This window comes from Mixophyes fleayi, chromosome 8 (genome assembly GCF_038048845.1).
Source record: "Mixophyes fleayi isolate aMixFle1 chromosome 8, aMixFle1.hap1, whole genome shotgun sequence".
Taxonomy (NCBI): Eukaryota; Metazoa; Chordata; class Amphibia; order Anura; family Limnodynastidae; genus Mixophyes; species Mixophyes fleayi.
The window spans coordinates 116,619,748-116,641,815 of record NC_134409.1 but is presented as its reverse complement, the minus strand read 5'-3'; the positions used below and the strand labels follow the sequence as shown (position 1 = coordinate 116,641,815).

The following is a 22,068-nucleotide window of genomic DNA, read 5'->3' as shown; positions in this document are numbered from 1 at the left end:
CAGTATTATATAAAAATATTTGTTAGGGTACCCCAGCTGCCCGGGACCATTAGATTAATCCGGCTCTCATCCAACAGTACACATCACAAAGCAGTAAGACGTTAACAGGATGGATGCTATTACAGCATATGGCATTAATATGACACTTTAGTAAATAAGTTTATGTGGGTACACACTAAAGAGTATTGGGAGGGTTCAAAGTATACATTTTTAGGCAGCTAAATTATGGTGCTTCAGGGGACGGTTCATCTGATTGCAAAAGCCCAGTTTTAGTTGCACCAGTTGGTATGATGGAGGGGGGGGGGGGTGCGGGACTGACTTCCTGGCATCTTCTGTTGAATGTGGTTATAAACAGTAACCTATATTCAGTAGTTAAAGCCTTTTACATTAGAAATTCATCTCTAAATATCATAACAAATTATAACAAAAATGTACAAAATAATGCAAGCCTAAAAAGGGATTACTGTAAAAGTAGGCAAATAAACATATATTAAATATATATTAATCGCCCTTATAATAAAACTCTGTAAATAATATCTGTATAAACATGTGTCATTGCTGTCAATGGGAGCTCTGATGTTATCATTTAACTTTTTATTATGACAACTTTTTCTTATCTATGTATATAAAATAAATAAAACACTTTTTTTATTAAATATTTATTTTACATTTGTATGTTGTGTTACAAGAAATAATACTATAAAGTATTACTGATATGAGAAAATACCTTGGATCCTTGACCTGTATAAAAGCATTCAGCCTGCAGCCTTGTGCCACTTTACTGTCACGGAATTTCTCTAATATCCTTACGATTAAAGTGTGGGATAGATTATTCCATATATAATTATTATATCATTAAACATAGCATAAAACTGTCAGTAAGAAGGGTTATTGCACTAACTGAAGTCATTGCTCTTATAGGTGTAAATTACAGCCTTAAATGTTTTTCCCTTCCCTGGGATAAATGTATCAAGCTGCGAGTTTCCGTCGGGTTTGAAAAAGTGGAGATGTTGCCTATAGCAACCAATCAGATTCTAAGTATAATTTATTTAGTACATTCTACAAAATGACAACTAGAATCTGATTGGTTGCTATAGGCAACATCTCCACTTTTCAAACCTGGAGGAAACTTGCAGCTTGATACATTTACCTCCCTGTGTTGTCCCAACCTCTCAACCACCTAAGATGCAGTGCAGTGCAGGAATGTTCTATGTCTACTCACATAGACTCCAAGAATGGAAGCTGATCTGCGAGAGACTAGAGAGCACCCCTGTATGGCCCTAGTTCTTTGGTGAAGGGAAAGGGGAAGAGGAACAGTTCCCTAATAAATCTGCACCTGGCTTTCGGCTAAATATAAAAAAATGACCCCTTATTATTTTGCATGTAGTTTCTTTTTTTTTTAACATATATTGTTCAAGTAAATCCGCCTCTTTTTCACCATTGGCTAACATCATTTTAAATTGTTTTATTTTGCCAAAATGTTTGCCCCTGGCTCTTCCATAAAAGTGTCTTTCATCCATTTTGCAGTTTTGCATGTTAAATGTGAGCCCTAGCAAAGCCCAGAAACCAAAATGATAATGACATATCTAAAGCTAGGTTTCTGTGTATCTCTTCTGAAAGACGTGGCCCTTGTTAAATTTGGGCATCGCATCACAATGGGCACAAAAATAAGGTAGTAATGCCACAGTAGACCACAGTTTTTTTTAAGACTGTGAATAGATCACTAAATATGTTACTGTGTTCCTCTATTCTGATAGTTGTTGTATATATATCTATACATTTCTTAATGTAACAACAAATAGTTTTGTATGTCTAGTTAGTAGTATTTGTTTACGGCATAGTACCTTCATTCCTTCTGACCTTTCCATCTGTGTTCTAGCACTTGCAGTTGACCATCCAGGCCCTTCAGGATGAGCTGCGCACTCAGAGGGACCTCAACCATCTTCTCCAACAGGAGAGTGGGAACCGAGGTGCGGAACATTACACCATTGAACTCACAGAGGAAAACTTCCGAAGGCTTCAGGCGGAACATGACCGGCAAGCCAAAGAACTTTTCCTTCTCAGAAAGACTCTAGAAGAGATGGAATTGAGGATAGAAACACAAAAACAGACACTAAGTGCCAGAGATGAGTCCATCAAAAAGCTTCTTGAGATGCTGCAAAGTAAAGGGTTGCCCTCGAAGGGAATGGAGGAAGAGAATGAGAAAACCCGAAGAATTGTAGAGGCAGAATCACAACTTAATCATTTAGAAGTGCTTCTAGACCAAAAGGACAAAGAAAACATTCATCTAAGAGAGGTAAGGAGATTTCTTATGGCAGAATTTACCTTTATGAAGTATCCCCCTTCCTACTTTAAGAAATCATCTTTAAGATCATGGAGTCATGTTAAAGCATTTTACCATAAACCATATAGATATGTTCTACTTCCATCTAATTTCATATAGCTGTATAATACTATGTAACTTTTTTTTTTTTTTTATAAAAACTGAGGATGAATGGACAGGAATGGATTTTATATAAGAAATTATTGGCAGGAATAGCGTTCCCTTAAGAATTACAGATGTCTACAAGAAGGGAACATCAGTTTAATACAATATTGGGTCTGTTTCAGGATTCTAAGCATTAAGGGGCAGATTCAACTCCCCTCGGTCCGCACATCATAACTGTTAGTATCAATAATTTTAATGCAGATTTTTGTTCACGGCTCACAGAACGGCGAGCAATAATCAGCTTTGAAATTACCGTACTAACGGTAATAGGGCACATCTATTACCATAGTAACGGTAATAATGCACATCTATTACCGTATTAACGGTAATGATGCACATCTATTACCATAGTAACGGTAATAATGCACATCTATTGTCGTATTAACGGTAATGATGCACATCTATTACCATAGTAACGGTAATAAAGCACATCTATTACCATATTAACGGTAATGATGCACATCTATTACCATAGTAACGGTTATAATGCACATCTATTACCATAGTAGCGCTAATAATGCACATCTGTTACCGTTCTAACTAATAATGCACATCTATTACCATAGTAACGCTAATAATGCACATCTGTTACCGTACTAACTGTAATAATGCACATCTATTACCGTATTAACGGTAATGATGAGCACCCTGTGTTGTTCTAAAGAACAGCGCATGAAATCGAATCTGCTCCTTTATGTGCTACAGAATATACCAATATATGTTACTGTGAAGGGGTAAGTGGGAAATGACAATGTTCTACAAATTTCCAGAGAGGTTAGTAAAAAAAAATACAAGTACAGAAACTAAAGACTCTGCTAAAGAGCGGCTACTAGGTATTGAATCGTACAAGACTATAGGTAGACTTTCTGCAGATAAATGTGTGTAAACAGTATTGAGAAGTGCTTTCAATAAAAATATAATAAATCAATATGAATCCTTAGAAGAACAATTAATGCATGACACATTGGGGGGAATTCAGTTGTCTGCGGCACTCGATTTTGCCTCACACCCCATAGAGGTGGGCAGGAAAATCTGCAATGTTTGAGTTCCGTAGTACCTGGAAATGCCCACAGCCGAACATCACGCAGAATTCAATTCCCCCCATGTATGTAAATTTTATGTAGACTCCTCCCACTAACCGGTTATACTCACAGAAGGCAGAGGTCTCCTCATCTCTGCTCTATATCTGTAATTAGAAAAGCATTTATGAGACTTTTATGATGTTTCCTATAGCAACCAATTAGATTCTAGCTACCATTTATTTATACATTCTACAAAATTACAGCTAGAATCTGATTGGCTGCTATAGGCAACATCTTCACTTTTTCAAATCCGCAGCTTGATACATTTATCTCTTTATGTCCAGCTGATGTCCTGCTTGCTGGTTTTATCTATTTTGTATTAAAAATGAAAGGAAGGCTTAATGCTGAAAAAATATCAAAACAGCATTTAATTACTCATGTTTTTATTCAGTTATTTAATCTAGTCTTATATATAGAAGTATTATAAATAAAACAATATAAGGACAATTTTTTAAACATCGATTTTTGATTGATTGTTCCCATTGAAATGTTTTTTTTTCTGTGATAGGATGAACGTCTTTAAATACTGAAAGCTATATTGCTTAAATTAGTCTGAGGTTACTGCATACCTCGTTAAGCGGCACCTGTTTCTTTTGCTCCGCAACATGAGCAATGATCTGAACTCTTGAACATGTTTGGAATTAAAGACTGGAAGGAATGCAGAGTTAACTTTCTGTAACTTGAAACAGAAAATGAGGTTAACATTTTTCCACCAAAAAAAAAAAAAAGTACATAACCTATTTTTCGTCTTAGAAGTTGGTTTTTACAGTATTCGGTTATAAAATATATGAAATCCCAATTATTTTGGCCTCTGTGCTTGTTAACATATAAACATAGAATTTGGTTTACATATTTCTCATTTGTTATAAGGTTAAAGGTCAATGGGTCTGAGTCATTAAGGAAAGTAAGGCAAAAAAAAAAGGAGTAGATGCTCTCCGGGACAAACCATGTTACAATGCAAGGGGTGCAAATTAGTTTTATTATTTTGCACGTAAGTTAAATACTGTCTGTTTTTTCATGTAGCACACAAATACTTGATAGTTTTATTTTTACACTGAAAATTTAAACTTAAAGTTGATCTAGGACATGCCCTACCCCAACAATAATGTTATCCCCACATAAATTTACCTCCCCCTCCAATGCAACATGGTTTTTCCTAGGTGCAAAGTTACACCTTTTTTATAGTTTGCTCTCTTTAATGACTCAGACCCACTGTGTCTAAATACATGTAATCTAGTATAAAAAGTCATTTAATAACATTCACAAATAAAAAGATGTACATTTTCCGTAACCAGATAACTAAGCTCCCGGCCCTTACATAGTATAGTTATCTACTCTTCCGGAATGCCTGGGAGGTTCTCAAATTTACAGAAGGGGAGTTCTGAGAGCAGTGCACTCTCCACATCCCACCCACTTCCCTAGTGAAGTGGGTGGTGGCGGGGCTTGATTATCCCATGGCATTGCGATTCATCCAGCGACACCCCCACACTCGGCACCATTATCTCAGGAGGTCCCAGAAGGGAGACACATCATTATATTCTTTTTGTCTAAATATATAAAACTATACAGTTATAAACACATATTTTTATATAAACTGTAAATTACCTGGGCGTAAATGTATTAAGCTGAGAGTTTTTCGGCGGGTCTGAAAAACCAATCAGATTCTAGCTATCGTTCATTTAATACATTCTACAAAATGACAGCTAGAATCTGATTGGTTGCTACAGGCAACATCCCCACTTTTCAAAACTCGCCGAAAAACTCTAAGCTTGGTACATTTACCCCCTGCAATTGCACTTACTTTACAATATACATTTTATTTTTATTTATTTTTCTCTAAGTATATTTATTAAAATATTCTATATTGTGACCTAATTTATAACATGTAGGTTATGTATTTATACTGTTTATTTGTTTTTGCATGTGGATAATCTGAACCTTGTGTCTGAGTGACGAGCATCCTGACACACTACGGGGGGCTGCATGTTGCCGCCCTCTAACCTTTTTAGACAACTTATTACTGAGATCGGGGGCCGCACATTATCCTTAATCTCAGTAATAAGTTAAAACAATACATTCAGTCAAAGAAAGAGACATATCTGTAATAACATATCAGCAGACATTTTAAACAAACACTATAATAAATAAATCTGACAACGCTGAAAGGAGCTGGAGGCCGCAGGTGATGGCTCGGTGGGCCGCATGTTGGCCATCACTGTTGTATCTTAGTCTTAAAATCAATTAAAGTACACTTGGTTCAAAAGAGAGTCAAGTGGGGACATGTTTGAAAACCGTTTTGGTAAAGAAAAGTGCTCTAACCCATAGCAAACACGTAGCGTTACTTGGTTACCTGTGGACCAGCTCTCAGCTCCTGAAACTATCCTTCAGTCAGTCACAGATGAACAGTTGGGTCACTGATATTGCCTGGAGTAACTTTCAGAATAGACTGGATTATACTGTTGTTAAGGTAGCAACGAATGTCGTGTTGGCCAAGGGCACCCAATCAAGCGTTACCAGCACAGTGGCCTAGTGGTTAGCACTTCTGCCTCACGTCACTGGGGTCATGAGTTTGATTCCCAACCATGGCCTTATCCGTGTGGAGTTTGTATGCTCTCCCCGTGTTTGCGTGGGTTTCCTCCGGGTGCTTCAGTTTCCTCCCACACTCCAAAAAAAACATACTGGTAGGTTAATTGGCTGCTATCTAAATTGACCCTAGTCTCTTCCTGTCTGTCTCCCTCTCTGTATGTCTGTCTGTGCGTGAGTGTGTGTCTATATTAGGGAATTTAGACTGTAAGCTCCAAAGGGGCGGGGACTGATGTGAATGAGTTCTCTGTACAGTGCTGCGAAATAAGTGGCGCTATATAAATTGATGATGATTTGTTATAAGTTTCAACAGCCTATATCTGTACCTGGAGACTTCAGCCCAGCGGCAGTACAGGCAGCTTGAATTAACCCTTACCTTTATTTTTACCAGCTCTTGCGGCAGAGCGGAGAGGAAAAGTCCCTTAGCAATCCTCCCGCCCCTCCTTAAATCTGCTCAGTAACATGCACACTCTTGGCTGTGTTGGATTTTCCAGCAGTGTTTGATTCTATGCCACCCCGGCCCTGCCCAATGTTCACAAGGGCATTTTACAAGTGCGACTCCACAAACACGGAGCTGGACCTTTTGAATATTTGCTTTAGCTGCTCTTTCTAGCTCCTGGATAAGTCTAAGAACCTCCGGCCTTTCGTTTGAGTTTCCGGAACGTCTCATTTTGTCCCCAGTATTTATGTTTTCTCAGCGGATGATCTTTTTTTTTTAACTTTTCAAATAAACATTAGATCTTTCTACATAACTGTGGGCTAACTTAAGGGAATACAGAGTTTTTATCATGTGGAAATCTAGTACAGATGTTTGGTCTTACAACATTTTTTTTTTTTTTTTTAAATACTCTGACCACACAAAGTTTACCCAAAGAACCATCCAGTATTTTTATTATTGCTATCAAAGTGCTTGCCTTAGGCAATGACAGCTGAACCTCTACTTAAGACAAATTTAAAATTCATGTAGCATTTTATACACAGTTTGAAATTGTTTTGTGATAGCGTTTTCTGAAGCCCCGTGTTTTAAGGTATTCAAATATTGATACCGAGGAAGACATATGTTATTCTGACAGCTCTAGAACAACTTTAATGCTTCTCTATTTGAGGAATTTGGGTGACCTAACAGTGGATACTCATTGGCACTAGGAACGTGGAATGACAGAGCTGGGAACTGCCTGGGTGAACTTGTTATAGGATATTTTCTTGCGAAGCTTGCTGACGGAGCAGATCCACCTCTGTGCGCAGATAAAACACATGCCTCTCAGCCTCTGTGTTTACTGTAAGTGCTTCATACTGAAGCCAGCACTAATTTACTGGGGAAATGCTTTATCAACACTAGGCTCTCGTAAAGGGTCTAGCAAGTGCCCCCCAGACATGTTTGATTAGGTGCCTTTTTTCTTCTGTTACATTATTTTCCTCGTGTTTTACTTGGCCAGCTACAATTAATTAATCGTATTGTTTGATAGTAGATAAGACTGGGCCAAATATTAATATGATTATTTTTATTGTCCTGATTGATTCATTTTTAGTTATTTCATGTAACTGGTTTGTGAGAAGGGAATGCACCGTAAGATATTTCTTTTTTTGTGGTTCCATAGCTGAGTTTTTAGGGGTCAGACACGGTAATTTGTTCATCGTGCGGGCCACATGTTGCATTTGCAAAGAGAGAGTAGATTGTGAAGGCACCCAAGTAGCTGCATTGGAAGACTATGGAGCCTATTTATTAATTAATAGGATTTTGCCCCGTTAATTATCATCAGTCATCGCAACAATGACAGATGATTTTTCATAACCATTTATTAAAAAAAAATCATCCCAGGACATCACATCCAATAGGAGGCTGTCCCGGCGATGACATCACTTACCTTAAAACTCCCGTTGTCTGTCTCTCCTCTCCGGTCACTATCGCAAAGTGGCTTTGCTTATGCGTGACATATGTTCCATGATATACATGTTAGTGCATAGCACATGTTAATGAGGCTCCTTTAGATGTTCTCAATGCAGACACTTATGGAAGAATTTTGACACTGAAACGAAATGCTTCAGCCAGCCAATTGTATTCATATACTGATGTCACACCCCCTGATTGTGCGAGACAGAGACATTGCCAGCTATTGTTGCCGACAAGCTAGTACCGAGCAATATTAAGCGATCACCTATCTTGCTGTCTGTCTCTCTACAAGTAACTAGTTTAACTGGCCAGTGATTGGCAAGAAAGAAAAATTAATATTTCCTCCACTGTAATGCAAAGTTTTAACACAGCCTTTTTCTATTTGCAAGTTCAGTAGATAATGTTTTATAATGTTTTTCCTTGAAACAATACTTCTGCATATTTTATTTTAGCGTTTAGTCCTTTTGCCACATCACTACTGATCATATATCTAGATGTGCTCTATTTAACTTAAGATAAGTTTTGAAAGGCACTGTGGCATAGTGAATGACATCGCTAGCTTGCAGTGCTGTAGCCTTGGTTTCATCACTGTGCAAGCTACACAGTTTGCCTGTGTGGTTTTCCTCTGGGTGCTCCTGTTTCCTCCCATGGTCCAAATTAATTCTACTGTTCAGTGATGAATACCATGGACTCCTATATCTGTTGAGGGATATGCAACTATATACAGTTTTGTTGCATTGTGCATTGGAAATGTGTTTTAGATAGACTTGGATGTTGATTAATAGCCCTTTGCACAATAATACAACTTCTCCATATACTTCTGTGGAGTTTAGTTGCTTGTGACTGATTGCGGAGAGCAATACATCTACTTGTAATTGATTTTCATGGCATAAGGCTCCCCTTTTTATTTGCGTGTGTAGATGGGAAAGTAGGGTGCGTTTGTAATACCGGAAACCATAACTCCCACAATTTTAAATCCTAAAGGTAATCTAGACAACAGCTGAACATATGCCATTATGGGGTATATTTGCTAAACTGCGGGTTTGAAAAAGTGGAGATGTTGCCTATAGCAACCAATCAGATTCTAGCTGTCATTTTGTAGAATGTACTAAAGAAATTATAGCTATAATCTGATTGGTTGCTATAGGCAACATCTCCATTTTTTTCAAACCCGCTGTTTATTAAATCTAGCCCTAAAACTTTCCGAATTCATAATATATCCTCGAACTTTAGAGAGACCGAAAGATTTCCGTTAAATTCAAGTAAGGTAAACAGGTTTTATCAAGTTGACCAGAAACAGGCTTGTACTGCTGCTCGGTGCTAGTACCAGTGTCAGGATTACTGTCCAATTGTATTAGAACCAAGAATCTCAGCCGGCCTGGAATACAACCACGGATTGTGGCCATCTTTTATCCTGTGTGGGTCTACTTGTAATAGGGTCTCTAAGCAAAGCAACTTTGCCTCAGTCTGGTTGATGTAGCCCATGTCTGTCTATAGCATAAACCCAATCATGCTCTATGCACAGACCCAGGCACAATGTTAGAAAACAAGGTTATATGAATAGTTCCTGCAGTTGTAAATGAAGCAGCTCTTTTCCTTGATGGTGAGGTAAATTGTCTTATTCTGACCATTTACCTTTGCAGTATTGAACTATAAAAGCATTTTGAAAAAGATTTCAGAGGTTTTTTTTTTTTTTTTTACCACAAAGCAATGTAGAATTTTCGCTCACGTTGTATCTGGCAAATTGCCAGTGACCATTGTAAGGCCTGACGCCTTCCTGCAGCCTTGCAAGACAATCTGCAAAATAAAGATTTAATTTATGTACCTTTTACACCCATACCGTTTTCCTCCATCTTTGATGACTGTGTATTCAGATATGCCTGACATATGTGAGACGCTCGATTGAGTTCTGGAGACCATATTCATGACTGCATATTGTGCTCTGAATTATTTTTACACATTTTATTACCAGCCATCCCTCATTTTTGTCTGCCTTGGAAAAAAATGTTTATAAAGTTTCTTTTGTTTCATTAACACTTTTGCGTGTACATTTCAGTCACCTTATACCTTTAAAGTGGGATTATGATCTCAGCAGGCATTCTAAATGTAAAAAGAAAAGGCCAACATAATCGCCATGCCCTGGAGTATCGTAATTAACTTAATGAATCCTCTGCAGACATGTTTTTTTTTAAAACCTTATTGTGCTTCATCTACGTAATTGGCTACCTTATGTTTACTGTACTTATTAAAGAATTATAAAATGCAGTATAATGAATGAGGTATAAATTAAAAGCAAAAGTAGTGTATGTCTGAAAGCTTTTTTATATTATAATTATTGCATTTCGCATAATGCTTAAATCGATTTTATCCTGTAGCAGAACCTGTTAATCTTCTTAAGAGAAGATTATTTACATATTTGACATTTTTAATTCACTTTTCCAGACTGTTTTATTGAGGCTTTTGAAGACAGAACAACCGTAAATGTCCCTGCTTAGCATCAATGTCCAGAATACATCTATGATATGCTTACTACAGTATATTACACTCCTATACAGTAGTTGTTGTATGGCAACTATAATTCCCATATTCCTTGAGTAGTGCTAAGGCAGCTATTTGGTGGGCTCAGAGCCGGATTAACAATAGGGCTAAAGGGGCTACAGCCCAGGGGCCTCGGGCAGCTGGGGGGCCCGCCGGCATCGATCAGATCGGGCGCATCCCCCCCAGGAGAATAGCAGGCAGCCAACAGCAAATGGTATGTTGTTAACTGCCTTCTGTCACTGTAGTACTTACGCAGCGCGCAGTTATCTCCTTACTGAGGAGATCTCGTGAGTCATAGTCTCACTCTCACGAGATCTCCTCAATAAGGAGATTACAGAGCGCCGCGGAAGCACTACAGGGAGTGGAAAACAGAAGGAGGTAAGCTCATTGGGGGGGGGCGGGGACTAAAGGGGAGGCCCTCACAGTATCCTTAGCCCGGGGGCCTCCCTTCACTTAATCCGGCCCTGGGTGGGCCTCAGTGCATTAATCGGGTGCTTCCTTATTGATATGGGTTCAGGTCAAAAATCACTGGCTCTACTGTGTTTAGGTGACAGGTCCACTTAAACAATTTGTAACCAACGATGGTTGTGACACAGTGCAGGCCAATGAAAGGATGTTGTGACCTAATTTCCTCTGCAGCAATGCGATCAATATGGCTTGCTTCATATGTGTGGGATGCAAGATGCAAGCCTAGCGTAGTTGTCCATTATCCCTAATTAACAGGGATAGTTTCCGGGCTCAAAGATTTCAGAATCTGGAATTTTTTGCGAACTGTCCCTATTTTTCAGTATTGACCAACCCACAATAACGTTTTGCTTTTTCTCAGCACCCTCATAACCCTCATCCTTAAAGGCAACAAGATTCCACATGCAGCCTTTTACTTTGCATCAATGTAATGACAGGTCTGATGGAAATGTAATAGTGTATGTGATAATATGCACTTGTATGTCCTTTACTGTTCCTATCTCAAATCGCCTCAGTCATGTTTTGACTAATGCTTTGCATACTTGGATATATTTTTGGGGAGTCTTGAGCTTAATTTCGTAGACCGTTTTTTTGTGGAGTGAGAGGTATTTTATACAAGGTTAATTCACTTTGCAAACTCCTACTCAGGCTTATAGGTTATGTGCACATCCCTTATATTAGTAGCCTTTATTGTAACTTAAATATGAAGTATCATTTGTAAACACAAATATGTCCATAAATATGGAAGCTGGAAAAAATAAATTACCGTTTTTAAAACAAATATGGGGGGGGGGGGGTTGCAAACATCTTGTCCTGGAAACGTCCTGAATTTTCAATATAAATCAATTGTACAAACAATTCATATTATTCTGTATACTGAATTTAATTCATTTTCCTTGGTTTTATAAGCTCATATTTATCAAAGGATTTAAAAATGCTCAAATGACGTTGAGTTGAGTAGACAAATCATGATGGGTTTGTAGTTTACCAAGGTGTGTTACCGCGTGTGATACATATGTTTGACAGTTATATGATTGACATTTTTATGGTCGACACCCTAATGTAGACAGCGTTGGAAAGTTGCAAATAATGACATCAACAGTGTTCGTAGGTCGACAATTGAAATGTAGACAGTATTATTAGGTCGCCAATTTGAATGTAGACAGTATTATTAGGTCGCCAATTTGAATGTAGACAGTATTATTAAGTCGACAATAATATCCTTTACCCTATCCTTTATCCTATGCCCGTAACCCTAAACCCGTAACCCTTACTCTATCCCTAACCATATAATACTGTCTCCATTTGAATTGTCAACCTAATAATACTGTCTACATTTCTGTTGTCTACCTAATAACACTGTCTACTTTTCTATTGTCTACCTAATAATTCTGTCTACATTTGAATTGTCTACATTTCTATTGTCTACCTAATAATTCTGTCTACATTTGAATTGTCTACCTAATAATACTGTCTATATTTGAATTGTCTACCTAATAATAATGTCTACATTCGAATTGCCAACTTGACAGTACTGTTGACCATGTGAATCTTCGACCTAATGTAGTCAACTTTCTGATTATCGACAATTGAAAGTCTAGCCATCAACCGCATACCGTGTTACCTGCTTAGATGCACAGGCTCAGCAGCTAAGTGTCCCTTGGAATTGTTTCAAAATGTTGGCACCCACGTATGTCTGTGTTCATCATAGCTTATGTGAAATGCCCCTTGTGTGACAATAGAGCATTTTACCTATACAAAGTTCATGTTTATGACAGTAAGAAGTATCATAGTTGCCAAAATTTGCATATAATGTCCAGGAACACTTGACTGCTGCGTAGGTGCTTGTAAGCAGGTGACACGTGTTACAGTATTGGCAGTCATTATCACGTGTTCACTAACCATGGTTAGAATGTCTTTTTTTGCATTTCAAATATATGAGTATCATGGATTACATAGAAATCCAGAGGATATTAAGAAATAATAAGAATTGCATCTTATAGACCGAGTAAGAGAAATTGTAATGTGCAGTTTGACAGCAATTCTTTAAAAGCTAGGACTGTCCCTGGAACTCAAGCACAGTTAGAAGCTAAGAAATTATACACAAAATAACAGTGTTGAAAGCTATTGTTAGTGTTTGGGCTAAAGTTGTGAGCAGCTTCGCTTTAGAAACAAGACCAAATATCTTCCAGTTTAGTAGTTCCCAGTGCTGGTTCAGTATCCAGTGCTTCCAGTGTTGGTTCATGATATTAATTCCACTGCACTACTGAATTACTGAACCACTCCTCTATTCAACAGAGATTCTGGAATTGTCTCAAAGTGGTTCTCAATCCGGTTTGTTGAATCTACTGTAAAACTTTAAGAACCCACAATATATTCTCGAACTTTAGATAGACCGAAAAATATGCGTTACATTCAATTAATGTATCATCATCATCACCATTTATTTATATAGCACCACTAATTCCGCAGCGCTGTACAGAGAACTCATTCACATCAGTCCCTGTCCCATTGTAGCTTGTAGTCTAAATTTCCTAACACACACACACACAGACATACAGAGAGAGAGAGACTAGGGTCAATTTTAATAGCAGCCAATTAACCTACTAGTATGTTTTTGGAGTGTGGGAGGAAACCGGAGCACCCAGAGGAAACCCACGCAAACACGGGGTGAACATACAAACTCCACACAGATAAGGCCATGGTCGGGAACTGAACTCATGACCCCAGTGCTGTGAGGCAGAAGTGCTAACCACTTAGCCACTGTGCTGTCCATAAACAGGTTTTTATCATAAACAGGTTTTAAAAAGATTGATCTTAAATGTCTACATTGTATAGTATTTTTCATTAAAACTATTTATACCTGAATAAACAAAATTTTATATATATGTGTTTTACATCCTTTAATATTAACTAGAACTTCAAACTGCAGAATTCAAACCCAAATTGAAATTGAATTGAGCAGGACATCGGCACAGTGGGTAGAATTACTGCCCCACAGCACTGTGGTCATGAGTAATTCCAACCAGCGCCCATTCTTTCTGTAGATTTTAGGTTTTACCCATGGTTCCTAAGGGTGCTCCAGTTTCCTCCCCCAAACTATCATACTGGCAGGTTAATTGACTTCTGACAAAATGGACCCTCGATTGTAAGCTTCATTGGGACAAGGACAAATTTGAATGACTACATAGCGTAATATAATTGGTGCTATAATGCAGTGATGACAGCTAATTAGTTATCTCCAGTTTCTATATCCTCCTTTCTTCCTGAATTGGTAATTTGAATTTCAGAACTTCACTAGTGAGTACATTCTTCCATTGAGAAAAAACAGGTACATTTATTTCATTTTAATTTTTTTTAACTAATTTTAGAAATCCAACTTTTACGATACTTACACATTAGATAAAGGGGGGGAATTCAATTGTCCGTGTCACTTGCAAAAGTAACACAGCGTTAATACTATTGCCGTTATTGCGTTAATTCTAAGCCGGATCTCCCTGAGCTGCGAGCTGAAAGCCGACGTTAAAGGTACCGTAATAACGGTAATTCTGCGCACTATTACCGTAATAGTTTTAACGCCGTGTTACTTTTGCAAGTAACACAGATTATTGAATTCCCCCCAAAAAGTCAATTCATTCTGTGGAATGAGCACACTTTTCAAACACCCACATTTATATATATGGGTATAAGGCCCCATGTTTGTGCTTCACCTAAGGTACCTAAGTTTTCTGTGACAGGTATGCAATGGGAACTATTCATAAAAGCCCTAAACTACTTCTCAAAATATGTGATAACTTTTCATCGTTTGCACATAGACTGTACAACTTGCGGCTCTGATATTTCCTGTAACTCCCTGCGCTCTTATTGAAAGCCAGAATAAAATATCTTTTCTCTCTTGTTTTCAGTGAAAGTTTAGCTTGGTCCATGATCCCCAGGGGTATTCAGAGTATAGTGTCCCAGGCACTGGATTGATTAATTGTATAGCAAAGCAGTGTGCTGGAATTTCACCCCTGTCCTTGTTTGCTGGTAAAAAAAATAATAGAACAATATATCGCTGGTTAAGATGCAGCCAAATGATTTGGAATCTTTGCAGATACTTATGTGGTTATTACTCATGTAACCACCAGATTCTTGTAGGTCTCCGTTAATGTGTTTATGAGACTGGGTTCTCATGTTGATGAGCAATGGTTTAATTGCGAAAGTCTAAGGAGACTTGAGGTTTGACACCTGCTGTGTATAGCAAATTCTGATGAGATACATCTGGTCAGTAGTTTTTCTGTTTCGGGTTAAACATAATATGCTGCTTTATTTTTTGCTATAAGTGATCAGGGCAACATGAAGTTATATCACTGTATAGAAGACCCAGAATACCCTGCATGGTGTGAGCCAACATCCTGGTGCTTAAATTTCTAATTACACTTCTGCCTGCTCCCTCTATTATATTTCTATCTGTGGATTCCTTCTGGCCCCGTTTTCCTTCTCATATCATGACACCGCCCCTGTCACATTTAGCCCTGTCCTCCTTAACATAATCACATAAGTGGACAGATCACTGCCTCCCATATGATTTGCACACTCCTCTCCAGCTGTAAATATTGTAATAAACTGATTGGCTAACAACCAGTGTACAGACGGTCGAGCATGAGATGAAGATGGAATATAATAAGGTGGTAGGATCCTTGTCAAACACACATTCAAAATCCCCAAGATTCCACCATTGGGAGTTCTCGTAATCCCAAGTTGATATTATAGAATCAGTTAATGTATCTTTGACTTTTAATGGGCTTTAATCAGAATAATGGAGAATACACTTCTGCCCAATGATGTATTCTACTCTTGCAGTCATAATTATTGGCAGTAAGGAATTTTCTGAATTTTATAACATACGTCATTTTCAGACGAGAAATTTCAGAGTGCTTATTTGAGTTGCGCCCAGATAGAATGCAGACACAAGTAATAGCATGCTGACACAAGTAGTAGAATGCTGACACAAGTAGTAGAATTCTGACACAGGTAGTAGAATGCTGACACGGGTAGTAGAATGCAGACACAAGTAGCAGAAAGCTGACACAAGTAGTAGGATGCAAACACAAGTAATAGCATGCTGACACAAGTAGTAGAATGCAGACACAAGTAGTAGAATGCTGACATAGGTAGTAGAATGCTGACACAAGTAGTAGAAAGCTGACACAAGTAGTAGAATGCTGACACAGATAGTAGAATACAGACACAAGTAGTAGAATGCTGTTGAGAGCTGTAGACTTAGTGATTGCTGATCCCTATACAAAATCGTGTGAGCTATTTAAAACACAGCACACAGAGAAAAGTGGAGCTTGCACACTTTTGTCTGTGCTGTCTTTTATTTTTTTACCCATTTGAACAGCACACTTGCTTAGGTATCATGGTCCCTGAGTCTGCGCATTCACCAGCGCTTTACTTGCATCTCCCAATCTAGTCATCGGAACAAGCCCTAATCATGCTAGGAAGTTATTTTCTTAACTCTGTGTGCATTTGTGTTGGAATCCTAGCTTTGAATATACTGACTGTCACTTAGATATATTCATATTTTTCAACTAACTGTGTCACAGTGGTTAGCTTTGCTGTATCATGGCTGAACTCATGGGTTTGATTCCTACCACGGTCCTATCTCTGTGGAGTTTGTATGTTCTTCCAGTGTTTGTGTGGGTTCCTCTGGGTGCTCCGGTTTCCTCCCACACAGTCCTAAAAAACAAACATAGTGGTGGGTTATTTGACTTCTGACAAAATGGGCCTTAGTATGTGGTAGGGAATTTAGACTGTAAGCTCCAATGAGACAGGGCCTGATGTGAGTGATTCCATAGGATAGGAGTTGAGTGCGCCCTAGGTGGCTGCCTCACCCGCTGCAACAATGTAGAGCGGTTTGAGTCCTATTTGGAGAAAGGTGCTAAGATAGATAAATAGACAGATAAAAAGAATGCATATACAAGTAACTGAAGAAAAGGTGGTTCATTTTCATTCTTAGGCTTAAAACTATTATAATCCTATTGATTGTACATTTTCTTTTAATTTTGATAAACCAAGGGGTATATTTACTAAACTGCGTATTTGAAAAAGTAGAGATGTTGCCATAGCAACCAATCAGATTCTAGCTGTCATTTTGTAGAATGTACTAAATAAATGATTACTAGAATCTGATTGGTTGCTATAGGCAACAGCTCAACGTTTTCAAAGCCGCAGTTTAGTAAATATACTCCCAAGTTTTGTCTGTAATGTTGGATTTTTAGAAGAACCTAAGGGCAGGCATTATAAGTGTGATAGCCCTCTCTCAGCACTAGATGGCAGTCTTGCATGCATTGTTGCATTGACTCAGTAATTTGTCTTGAATTTATTTTTCTAAGTTGTAGCAATTTCTGAATTTCACTTAAGCTGCTTGAGGAATTTCCAGCTGAATCACACAAAAACACCTTTCACTCTCTTGTGCATGTGGATAAGGCATGGCATTACTGTGTAGAATTAGCAGCAAATTGATCAAATGGTGACACTTACTGAATCAAGCCATACTAAGTAATTAGCCTTTAATTAGCATACAATTAAACAAACGCTCAACAGTTTAATTCCGAAAGGTTATTCCTGACATATATCCTATAACCTGTGTCATATATGTGCTTTAATGTGTCAGTTGAATGCTCTGGGGATATTAAGCCATCGGCGTATTGCTGTTTTTATTTCTTGTACCTATTTCCACTAGTGGTTTTCTGAGAATAAGAGGTGTTTTAATTATAGGGAGAAAATCCCTATCTCCATCAAGAGTTGTCACTGGATTTAAGGCTTCTTCTTATATGCCAAGCCCCCGGGCCAGTGAAGACTACTGTCCGCAATTGCCTTCGCCATGGGCCTCTTCGTGGGGCATTTCTCCGGATCAAATTACCTAAAAAAATCATAGTGGAATAAATAAAGCAGATGTTTTACAATGAGGAAATAGAAGGTTCTGAGGTTGGCACCTGGACTCTGCCGTCTTTCATTCTAAATAATTCATTTAATCTCCATTACCTCTGCACCATTACAAATCACCAACAGGAGGTACATGGATTACTTACTTCAGAACAATCAATCCTCTTTAGCAATTAACCCTCTGTGTATCACACTTATGTGATACACAGTGGGACCCCCACAATTATTGTACCTGACAGGTGGCATCATGCTCTTTCTGAACAAGGAGAAAATCTCATTCAGTCAGGGAAGATTGGAACCACACCAGGTTGTTAAGTAGCTGTGACGGAAGCTGTGAGTTTCATGCAGCACCAGATTGGGTGACCACAGCTCCTGCCCTGGTAAATGTACTTGAACTGTCCTATCAACTAGGCAGACGTGGAAGCTTTCTGCATTCATTATACTGAAACAGCTCTACCTTGCAACTGTTCTCAGGTAAAGGTGGGGACCTGCATAAAAGTGTTATTAAAGCAGGGTTGTTAGCCCAAACTGGACAGACCTTTTTTTCATAAATCCTGATCCTTAAATATCCAATACCATGTTAACTACATTTATGTTATGCACACATGGAAATCCTAACCCAGCCTGAGCCTTTGCTTGACTTTTTTTTAGTATTTCTTACAGCAAATAATTCTGTTGTCATGAACATCACCAGGGGTGGCACTCACTATAGCTGTACAAAGGGTGCGTGCTGGGTATGGTGCTCCACAGTGATGGGGTGCCCAGCGATGCTTCTCCATCTGCTATATCTGTTCCCACACTGCCATAATGTGTGTTTGGAGGGGGGGGGGGGGGGGACAGTCCTCCACAAGCTGAAAGCCTAAACGGGGCTTCACTGCACAAGCTCTGGCCGCGTGCACGCTCAGAAGACCATGGCTGGATCTACAGAGATAGAGAGGTATCACTGGGCACCCACCCCCCAAATATTGCTACGGGCTCAGCAATTACAGGTTGCATCGCCCCTGGGCATCATGATGTTATTGAACTAAGTTAGTTGCAGATCTGTCTATACTGTAAATTAACTGCATATCACACATTCTCAGTGGCAGTTCACACTCTGCTTCAGATCTGTCTTGGCAGTATGTACAAACTGCACCTAATTTGTTAAAAAAAAATATTGTCTCTTATTGGCTATAAAAACAGTCCCAACGGCTTCTGGAATCCAACTGTTTTGCAGCTGCTGATTATATATATAACTACGTATAAGCACCAGTTCTGCAGTTGAATTCTGAGATTGGCTTCATAACAGTTTCCATGTGCAGAAAATGTCACATACATTGCACAATATCATTATAAAAAAAAGTATAAAGCCAAGTGTCTTGCTAAGAAAAATATGAATGACTGTTGTCTATTAACTCTCAATAGTGTATCATGAAAAAAGGTCTGAATGGCTTTTATTATAGTTGATGCTGCGGTCTGCTCAGACTTTGATGCAACAAGTGTGTGTGTGGGAGGGGGGTAGATTTACATATTTGTTACACAATATTAAAAGGATGGTCCTGGCTGATTAATAAAAAAATTAATTATTAATCACCATATAATCTGCGTAATTCTTTCTGGCAAGTCAACTTTAATGCTGTTTATGGGATTTTTCAATTTTGGACAAGCTTCCCCTTGTTAGCTTGGAGGCTTCCGAGTAGCAGTTAATTCATATTTCCTCACCTGTGAGCCCTAATATTACCTTGTAATCAAAGCTAGTCACTGCTGTTCAGTAGGAGCGTCCCAAGTGTCACACGTGATTGGACAGGTGTCAAGTCTTCTGTCCATTAAATAAAATTCTCCCCACAGATAAAAACAGTATCACATTTTTTTATAAATGGAATCATGTATTTTAGAGTTACTAGTTTATAATAAAAAATACTACCTACTTTGTTTTTGTCGCATAATTTCCTTATTCTACCAGTTTTCTTCATGATGACTGGTGATCCTTTCACAATTAACCTACTTGGGGGTTTGTCCTAATAAATGGGGCGTGGCCTGTTATCATTAGGGATAAGTGGGGCCCAAGCAGAAAGAGGACAGGTCCAATCCTCTGAATGGACAGACCCAATCCTCTCTACAACCATATTATAATACCATGGGGTAAATGTATCAAGCTGAGAGTTTTCCGGCGGGTTTGAAAAACCAATCAGATTCTAGCTAACATTTATTATTATTATTATTATTACTATTATTAATTTTTATTTATAGGGCGCCACTAGGTGTCCGTAGCGCCGTACAGGGACAAACGAAATTACAATACGAGGTGAGACAGCACAGTATAGTAAACAATAAGCACAGTAATTCAGTGAGCTCAAAGCACAGCTAGGGGGGCGAGGGAGGGGAGAGGGGAAGGTCCTCCTATGACAGAGTCCAAGAGGGAGGGCACAGGTGACAGGGAGACCCCCAGAGGGGGGAGGAGGGTGCGAGAGGGGACAAGGGGAAGAGGGTTCTCGAGGAGGAGGGTGAGGTAGCTGGAGAGCAGAGTTAAAAGTGGTGAAGACAGGAGGAGAGAAGACCCTGCTCAAAGGAGCATACAATCTAAGGGGTGGGGTAGACACACAGAGAGACACGGGGGAGAGAGGGAGAGAAGGAGGAATGGAGGTTAAGGGAAGGGGAAAGAGGGGAAGAGGCAGAAGAAAAGGTAGGAAGTTAAGTGGGAGACTGGAAGGCTTTAAGAAAAATTTGGGTTTTTAAAGCCCGTTTAAACTGGACATATTAGGGGAAGTTCTGATGGAGGGAGGGAGCTTGTTCCAGTGAAGAGGGGCAGCGCGGGCGAAGTCTTGGATACGCGCAACGGAGGAGGTGATCAGGGGGAAGAGAGGCGACGGTCATTGGCAGAACAGAGACAGCGGGATGGAGCATGAATAGAGAGGAGGGTGGAAATGTACGGTGCAGTGGCGTTGGCGAGGGCCTTGTATGTAAGAGTGAGGAGCTTGAACAGGATTCTGTAGGGGAATTGGAGCCAGTGAAGGGATAGGTAGAGGGGGGAGACAGAAGAGGAGTGGCGAGAGAGGAAGATAAGCCTAGCGGCTGCGTTAAGTACAGGTCAAAGGGGAGTGAGATGAGAGAGGAGGAGGCCAGTAAGGAGGAGGTTGCAGTAGTCCAAGCGGGAGATGATCAGAGAGTGAATAAGACATTTGGTGGCATCTTGGGAGAGGAAAGGCCTGATGCGAGCGTTGTTCTGCCGCTGGAAGCGGCAGGATTTAGCAAGAGAGAGAATGTGGGGGCCAAAGGAGAGAGAGGAGTCGAGGATGACACAGAGGCAGCGAAGTTGGGGGACAGGGGAGATAGAGGTGTTGTTGACTGTGATAGAGAGGTCAGAAGGGGGCGAGGCATAAGGGGGAGGAAAGACTATGAGTTCAGTTTTGTCGAGGTTAAGTTTGAGGAATTGAGAGGACATCCAGAAGGTGATGGCAGAGAGGCAGGCGGACACCCTAGAGAGGAGGGAGGGAGAGAGATCAGGAGAGGAGATGTAAAGTTGAGTGTCGTCAGCGTAGAGGTGGTAGTTGAGGCCATAGTTGCTGATGAGTTTACCCAGGGAAGAGGTGTATAGAGAGAAGAGTAAGGTCTCGAAACAGAGCCCTGAGGGACCCCGACTGGAAGGGTGGACGGGGGGAGAGAGACCCAGAGGCGGAAACGGAGAAGGATCGGTCAGCGAGGTAAGACGTGAACCAGGACAGGACTGGGCCGGAGAGGCCAAAGGACTGGAGGGTGTGGAGGAGAAGGGTTTGGTCAACGGTGTCGAAGGCTGCTGAGAGATCAAGGAGGATGAGAAGGGAGAAATGGCCCCTGGCTTTAGCGGAGAGGAGATCATTGGTGACTTTAGCCAGGGCAGTTTCAGTGGAGTGAAGGGGACGGAACCCAGACTGGAGAGGATCAAGGAGGGAGTGTTCAGAAAGGTTGGAGGAGAGACGGCTGCAGACGAGCCTCTCGAGAATTTTAGAGGCAAAGGGGAGAAGAGATATGGGGCAATAGTTAGAGGGAGAAGTGGGGTAAAGATTAGGTTTCTTAAGGATGGGGGATACGAGAGCATGTTTGAAGGAGGAGGGGAAGATGCCAGTGGAAAGGGA

At 39.7% G+C, this 22,068-nt stretch overlaps 1 protein-coding gene across 3 annotated transcripts in view; it reads left to right on the top strand.

The window, feature by feature from the left end:
• Positions 1 to 22,068, top strand: part of ERC2 (ELKS/RAB6-interacting/CAST family member 2) — an 804,554-nt gene that overhangs the window by 86,959 nt on the left and 695,527 nt on the right. For all 3 annotated transcript variants that reach the window (XM_075183253.1, XM_075183252.1, XM_075183254.1), the window contains one exon: positions 1,880 to 2,296. In XM_075183253.1, the coding sequence (XP_075039354.1) occupies positions 1,880 to 2,296 (417 nt within the window). The remainder of the gene's footprint in view (positions 1 to 1,879; positions 2,297 to 22,068) is intronic.